Source organism: Vombatus ursinus, unplaced genomic scaffold (assembly GCF_900497805.2).
Source record: "Vombatus ursinus unplaced genomic scaffold, bare-nosed wombat genome assembly UNPS02014794.1, whole genome shotgun sequence".
In the NCBI taxonomy this organism is placed as follows: domain Eukaryota; kingdom Metazoa; phylum Chordata; class Mammalia; order Diprotodontia; family Vombatidae; genus Vombatus; species Vombatus ursinus.
Genome location: NW_020954572.1, coordinates 3,264,294 through 3,272,554, shown reverse-complemented (window position 1 = coordinate 3,272,554; position 8,261 = coordinate 3,264,294). Strand labels below are relative to the sequence as shown.

Sequence of the window (8,261 nt, the reverse complement as noted above, 5' to 3'; positions counted from 1 at the left end):
GGCCATAGCTGTTGGCACTTTGTAGATTTGGTTTCAGAAACCCTGGCTGCCTACATTGTCTGTCTGAGACTGGGGGGGGACAGATTCTCATCACAGGAGCCATCCCTTTACTTGGCATAGGCAGTTTCTCTCTATTTCCCTCTGCCTCTGTCTTTCTTTCTCTTTGTGTGCCAATGTACACTGTCCTCTCCCCTGGGAGCAACTGACCGTGACTTGTGGCTGAAACACAGCCAGCAGTGCACCAGCTGAACAGCTGGCTTGAGAGGGGAGTTCCTGGGCCTTGAGTTCCTAGCTGACTTCTGCCTTTCTATTTCTTCTGGGCACATTTTAGATCAGAGACATGAAAGTAGACTTTCCTAGCTCAAGAGCTGCGGAAAGGAGAGATTTCCTTCAGGAACAAATGGCAGAAACAGATATGGACATGTTTTCTCTACACTTTGATGGCCATGTGATCTTCATGATGCTGGTACTCCTCCCATCAGTTCAGTAAGTAACCCATCTATGTCTTTTCATTTTATGTATTGTTTTTCTGTATCTCAGAGAATATCTATTAAATGTGCTAGAAGCCTTACTCTGGCTCTCTGAACATTTGCAACTACCTGTATAGCATTCAAAACCATCTAATTGTTTTCCCTAGCTCTCACTACATAATAGGCCTATGTCCTTTTCCAGTCATATATGTCCAGAACATATATATGTGTGTTTGTATGCACATATATGTATGTATGTATATATAATATATGCATATGTATACATACACACAAATATTACATATGCACAAATAATTGATACATATAAATGTGGTAAGTACAAAGGAGAACTGAAAAAGAAAATCTACACGAAATTTGAATAGAAAGAGATTTTTTCCAGATGCAGGGAGTTAAGGGTGTGTTTGTTATGGGGCGGGGTTAGGGGTTGAAAGCAGTGAAAGAGAAGCCAAGGACAACTTCATGGAGGAAGTGGCACCTGACCTTTTGTGTGTGTGTGTGTATGTGTGTGATCTCATAATCTATTTTTATTCATTTGTGTCTGCATATCCTTGACCCTTGGTGAGAAACACCTACAGAGAGTATCTAAGTAATTTGTCTATCCATCAAATAGAATACAGTGACCCACAAACATAAGGCCAGGTTTAGAAAAGAATCCTGACTCTACGTATGACAATGTTTATGTTGAGATTACAGTCTGAATGGCAAAGCCCTTAGGTACATTAATTAAGATGAAAGAATCATATTTGATTTTTGGGGTCATTTCTTAAAATGGGATACAAAGCTATTTTAAATAATTTTAAAAGAAACAAATTTAGCATATTAGTTGCTCTAAAATTTTCTGTGAATACTCAACTAATTTTTTGCAGCATTTGGTTTGAAGAAATATTTTAAAAGCTAAATTTGTGCAATTCAAAGACTACATTTTAATGTACATACATTCAGGTCTCTGAACTCACAGACTTCTAAAAGTGTGGGCTCTTTTCATGGTAGACACTATTACTGCACTCATTAATTTCTGTGTTTGATACAAAATAAGTCAAATGGAAGAGATTGGACATTATGTCTATGCTGATGACATGGGCACTATTTTTTTTTATTTCCCATGGAGTTTTCTGACAAAATCACTTCTGTGTCAGTAAATCCAGTATTTTTGTAGGCTGCTGAAGCAGTTTTGTGCTGCTACAAATAATTATGGCCTCTGTTACATGTTTTGGAACCACAAAGTATAGTACATGGCCTCAAGGGGAGGGTGGGAAATGGGTAAATTACTACATCAGCATGGTATAATGAAAGCAACACTAGGTCTGGTGTCAGAGGCTCTGAGTTTGAATTTACCTTTTGCCACCTGACACCTCTATAATCTTGGGCAAGTCACTAAACCACTTAGAGACTCAGTTTCTTCTTCTGTAATATGAAAGTTATAATATTGGCAAGCTCTACCTCAAAGGCTTGCGTAGGGGAAAGCACTTTGTAAACCTTAGAGTACTATGTAAATGTGAATTATTTTTCTGAGTTTCTAATGAGACAGTGTATATAAATCACACTATAAATAGGTTATTATTATTATGAAAATTTGAATTGTTAACTATCTTGCAATATAAATATAGGATGTTGGACCATTCCATTAAACTTGGGGAAAAAGACCTTGTTATGAAACCTCTTCTGCAGGAATTTTGTTGTACCATTGTTTACAATAATACCACTGATTGAATGAAAACATCATCAGAGAGGCTGTTTTATAATTACCACCTCTCCCCCTCCCCCTCATTTTTTCTCAGTCATTTAAGGTTTAGAAATATGGGTCTATCACTGAAAACACATGGGGCTTGCGAGCACACACATACAACCCTTGAGAAATAGACTCAGAAGCTTGAGAAATTTTCATTCTTTCTCTCAGTGGAGTATGTAAGACTGAGTCTCAGGGACTTTTTAGCCAGATCCCTGCATTTGCTTAACTCAGCTTCACCAGCAGGTATCCCTTTGGGAGAATGCCTTAAGAGGCCAATGCTGATGTTTTCTTGATGGAGTGCTGTTTGTTAGCAATGCTCCTATCATTTATTTTCACTTCTTCTTCGTGTGACTCCACTCTTCTCACATGCATTGTGTTACAGTAGAATCCTGAATTTGAAGGCAGGAGACCTACGTTCAATTCTCTGCTGTGTTACCTGCTACCTGTGTGACCTTAGCAATTTGTTTACACTCTCTAGTCCTCTGCTTTATCATCTGTAAAAAAAAAAGGGAGGGGTTGCATTAAATAGGCCTCTTCCAAGTCTAAACCTTATAATCCTAAATAAAAGGGTAGCAATGGAAACGGAATTTGACAATACTAGAGGAGTCAGCAAATTTGGGTTGGAGTCAGGCTGTGCCTTTTGTTGTTATTTTGTCTGACTCTTTGTGACCCCATTTGGGGTATTCTTGGCAGAGATACTACAGTGATTTGCCATTTCCTTTTCCAGATCCTTTTATAGATGAGGAAACTGAAGCAAACAGGATTAAGTGACTTGCACAGGGTCACACAGCTAGTAAGTGACTTGCACAGGGTCACACAGCTAGTAAGTGTCTGAGGCCGCATTTGAACCCAGGTTCTCCTAACTCTAGGATCCACTGAGCCACACTAGTTGGCAAATTTAGTAGTTTACCAGTTGGCTCATTTACTTTCGCTGGGTCTCACCTTAGCATCCCTATTTATAAGTTAAACGGGATGGATCATAGCATTTAAATCTGGAAAGGATCATAGAATTCGCTCTAACCCACTCGTTTTACCGATGCGGACAATGGGGACCAGAGAAGTGATTTTCTCAAGGTCACACTGACTTAAATGAGACAGGGATTTAAGACGATGTCTTCTGATTCTAAATTCAGTGCTTTTGCCAGAGTATCTAAATGATATCTAAGATCCCTTGCAGCTCTAATGATCTGTGCTATTTTCCTCATCAACTTCACTAGGCTGCTGCAAAATGGTATCCTGAAAAGAGCTTGGATTTGGGAGTTAAAGAGGATTTAGCTTTGTATCTCAGCTCTACTATTTACTACCTAGGTCAATTGAGACTAATCGCGCATCCCCTCTGAGCCTCAGTTTCCTAATCTGTAAAATGAGGGTTCTGGACTAGATTATTTCTAAGGCTCAAATTCTTTGATCTTTTGGGATAATCTCTGGTAAAGGGGTTTGTTCTATAACTTTAAAGATTATCCTAATCTACACTGGTCCTGGGGGGACATCGATGGTGGTCTGCATGAGTCCTTGCGGGAGAGAGCTACTCTGCAGAAATCTCAAATTCTAGATCCACTTAAGGTAAAAAGGAGCTGCAGCAGCCAGGATTGCACAGAAACATTTCATTCCTTTACCAGGGGGCGGAGAAGGGGAGGGGGGGATGAGAGGGAGATTATTTACATTGGTCACTAGCTAATCCTGGGGGCGGGGGCGGAGAGAAGTGTGAGGGAGAGAGCGCCCCGAGGGAGTACACACGTGTGTGTATGTGTGTGTGTATGTGTGTGTGTGTATGTGTATGTGTATGTGTACAGACACAGAGAGAGGGAGGGAAAGAAGAGGAGGGAGGCGCTGAAGCATCTCAGACGCAGGCGCGAGGAATCGGGGAACCTTGTGAGAAAGTTGCCGGGGGAGAAGCGGGGCCCGAGGCAGGGGCTGGTCACCTCCGCCCCTCCCCGAAGAAAGCCAACGCGGGGTATCTAGGCAGGAGTCCAGCCCTGCACAGCAGGCCCGGGTCTGGTTCGGGGCGCCAGAGCGAGCCCCGAGCCCCGAGCCGCCCAGTCTCCCGGGCCATTTTACCACCTGCGCTTTGCACACCAGAGGAGAGCAGGAGGAAGCTCGGGCGAGCTGCTGCCTAAACTTGGAAGGAGGATGCTGACCGCCCGGGGGGTGACTCCCGGGCGCTGAGCCCCGGGCACGCCTGAGAGCAGCCAGCCCCTGGACCCCTGCCCTCCCGGAGCGGGCTGCGGGGGCCGTAAGCTCGCTGCGATCGCGCCCTCCGGCTGCAGCCCGAGCTCCCCGGGGAAGCCGGGGCGCTCCCCTCGGCAGCGCGGCAGGGGCAGCGCCCGGGGGGGGCCAAGCTAACGGGAGGCGGAGGTCGGGTCGGGCAGGTAGCTGGGGGCGCCCGAGGATCCCCGAGGGCTGTCTAGGGAGCGTCGCCTTCTCTGGCGCCGCCGCCGGCGGCTCCTTTCGGTCCCCCGGCCATGGCTTGCGTAGGGCGCAGGGTGGCCGCCGGGCTCTGAGCGCTCTGAGCGCTTGCCTCTTCCCCTTTTGGACTCCTCCACCGATTTCCCTCCGGGCCATGAAGACCTTCTTGAGAGCCGCTCGCCTTTGAGACCTCCCTCTCCCCTGTCTTCCTTTCCCGAATCCGCGGTTTGGCCCAGGGGTCCCTCCCCACCTCCGACCGCTCGGGACCGTGTGTGCCCAGGCGAGGCGCCCGCTCGGGGATGGCGCCGCTGCCGCTGCCGCTGCCTCCTGCGCGCGGGCTCCAGGGGCTTCTCCAACCCCGCAAAGTTCACAGGCGGCGAGAGATGTGGCTGCAGCAAGTTGGCTTCATCTGCGGGGTCCTGTCCTTGGTGTGGTGCGCGACCAGTCTGCTCACCAGCCTCGGTAGGTGGGGGAGTGGGGGAATGGGAGAGGGGTTGGGGATCCGCTTGGGAGTGAGGGGTGGTGCGAGGGGGCGGAGTTTGGATCCCTGGAAGGGCACCTCCGAGGTCACCCCTTTGCCTTAGCCAAGGTGCTCATCCTCTCTTCCCTCCTGGGTTTATGAGCCATGAGAGTGCATAGGATTTAGAAGATCTGAAAGGGACCTTAGGGATGGTCTCGTCCAACCTAGGCATTTGTTTTTGTTTTCGCTTTTGGTTTGAACAAAAGGGGAAACCGAGGCAGAGAAGTTGAGGGATTTGCCCAAGGTCATACAGGTAGATTGGAACTAAGATCTAACTCCAGTGCCCCTTCCACTACCGCAAGCTCTACTTTTGCATTGCCTCCCTGGTTCTCTCTAGCACCACCTCCCACCACCCCACCACCATTTGCCACCCGGAGTGTCTGTTTACTGTGAAAGGCAAACCTAAAAGCCTCTCGGATGCCCAAACCCAGACCTGGTCGAGCTCCAAGCAGATGTAACCTGGTGGTAGTAATCCTAGGGTAGGATCCAAGTGTGAGAATCTTCTTCAGGGAAAAGGCAAGGTGAAGGTTTCAGACAGTGTGTTTATTCCAGGATCACCTTTCCTTTTTGCTCTTCTTGTTCTACCTGATAGAACCAAAGCTACTTCTTGCTATCTTCCCCCTTTAAAGTGCAGGAGCAAAAGGAGATGGAGGGTCTTGGAAATTGTCATATTTAATTCCAAAGATTGGTCATCAATTTGGGGTGGAGGTGTGGGGAAGGGACAGAAGAAATCAGGCAGGGGCAAGGAAGGATGTATGAATGGTGATGCCATTAGCTAAATTAATGAAATCTTTCAGAGTCCCTGAATGCCATGTCCCAATCATTCTGTCCCTATTGTTCAATGTCCAAGAAAGGCAGAGTGTTATAGCCATTGCCAAGAAGGCAGTGGGTCAACTAGCATTTATTAAGCACCTACCGAAAAGCCGTGGAGAGACAAGTCCTGTCTGCTTTTCAGAGAAGATAAGTAATAGGAATCCTAAGACAATGGGAGAGACAGAGAGTAAAATAAGGTGAGACACACACTAAGCTGTTATGGCTAGATTCTTTTTTAAACTACCTGTACCAGACGATTTGAGGACACTTAGTAAAAAGAGGTTCTCTCAACTGCAGACAAAAAAACAATTCAACTGGAGTAGTCAACTGAATACATTGATAATTGTTGCTTTCCAGTTGGATACATGTGATGCTTTTTACATCCAGTTATACACCAAAAAATATAAAAGGCTGAACAGCCCTTAGATGATAATATTTATTCTATGTCCACACGTCTAACTTAACAGTATTGAATCAAAGATGCTTAGAACTGAAAGAGAGCTTAGGTATTGTTTAGTCCATCTACTCATTTTACAACTGAGAAAATTAAGACCCAGAGAGAAGAAATTACTTACCCAGGGTCACACAGTTAGTTAATGGCAAAGCCCCAACTAAAAATCCAGGTTTCCTGACACTTGGTCCAATACTTTTTTTTCAAGCCACTCAGAGAGAAAAGAGGAGGATTTTACTCTAAACAGAAAATGATGTTAAATGCTCATTTTAAATATAGATCAGGAGTAACTCTCAAAATGCTTATGAAAATGTATACAATTATTGCCATGCGTGTAATAGACTACTTAAGATATAAATAAATGATTATGGGCATATTCTACACATATTCATTAAAAGAATGTACTATAGGTAGACCAAAGAAATAAAACTGAATCATTTTTGCGAGAGATAGTTATGGGACAGTGGAAAGAATACTTCTAACTAGAGTAGAAAGACTGGAGTTTGTGTCTTTTCTACGTCATTTTACTAGCTGTGTGATTTGTGGAAGTTCACAAGAGTGCTCTCTGAACCTCACTGTCTTCCCTTTTAAAATGGAAATGATCATTCTCAAGCCGCCTAACTATCTTCAAAGGGATGGTGGGAGAAAAGTACTTTGTAAATTGTAGAGTACTGTAGAAATGTGAGCGGCTGTTCTACAGATGGGATGACCAAATTTATGAGGGAGCATTTGGAGACGTGGAGAACTTGGTGACCCAGTGTATAGTGCTGGGTCTGGGGTCAAGAAGAACTTAGTTAACTTAACCTCTATTTGCCTCAATTTCTTTATCTGTAAAAGGAAGCTAATAAAAGCATCTACCTCCCAGGGTTATTTTGAGGATCAAATGAGATAATACTTGTTAAGCGATTAGCACAGTGCCTGGCATATAGTAAGCACTATATAAACATTAGCTGTTATTATTATTTGTATATAGAACATGAAACAGTTTCCAAAGGCAAACAGCGACTACCTGAAGTGTGGAGGAACAGAAAGCTGATGGCATCAGTTAATGGAACTCAGGCGGCTAAAAACTGCACAGATCCTGGTAAGAAACCATAAATCAACCCCAAGGTATTTAATCCCTTGGAAATACCATATATGGTATAGTTATGGTGAATAACCACAACTTTGAGTTGTGGTAAAAGATTTTTTAAAAGAGAAAAACGGTACCTTTTTGAAAGGTAATCTATGAAGAGTGTAATTCCGTGTGCTGCTAAGCAACTCAAATACTTGCTTTATTCAGCAAGTAAAAAGGTCATATGCAAGAGAACAAAAAAATTATATTTATTTTCACAGTGCTTCTAACGGCTGAGTGTTTTCTCCATCCCCTTGGATTTACTCTTGTGTATGTGTCTGTATGAGTGTTCGGTGGTTTTGCCTTTTGTTTATCCCATCCATTCACCCTTCTCTCCAGGGGCATCCAAGTAAACAATATTCATTTCAGAAGCTCTCTTGTCACTGCCTTTGTGAATATGTATGAGCCTAATGCCTGGAATGAACTCTATCTTCTTTAGTTGAAATTTCTTTTTCTTCAAGGTACAGTTCAGGTGCTAGTTTTTTCATAAAACCTTCCTTAACTCTCCAAGGCACTTGTTTCCCTCATTCTCCATCTCCTCCTTGCTCTACAGAACACAGACACACAGACACACGTGCACACACACACACACACACGTGCACACACATGTGCACAGACAGAGGGAGACAATATAGGATGCTAGGATTTAGATCCTAAAAAGACCTTTAGAGATTATGTAGTCCAATTCCATTTTAAAAATGAGGAATCCTGAGGCCCTGAGAAGGGAAGCATCCACA

The 8,261-nt window shown here is 44.3% G+C and overlaps 1 protein-coding gene across 2 annotated transcripts in view; it reads left to right on the top strand.

Annotated features, from left to right (window-relative positions):
- The first annotated feature begins 449 nt into the window (after nt 1–449).
- Nucleotides 450–8,261, top strand: part of SLC24A4 (solute carrier family 24 member 4) — a 275,977-nt gene continuing 268,165 nt past the window's right edge. Inside the window, exons 1-2 of one of the 2 annotated variants that reach the window (XM_027870001.1) lie at nt 4,926–5,088; nt 7,384–7,494. In XM_027870001.1, the coding sequence (XP_027725802.1) occupies nt 4,926–5,088; nt 7,384–7,494 (274 nt within the window). Of the gene's footprint in view, nt 487–4,925; nt 5,089–7,383; nt 7,495–8,261 lie in introns of those variants that run through there. The other variant, XM_027870002.1, reaches the window with a different exon arrangement.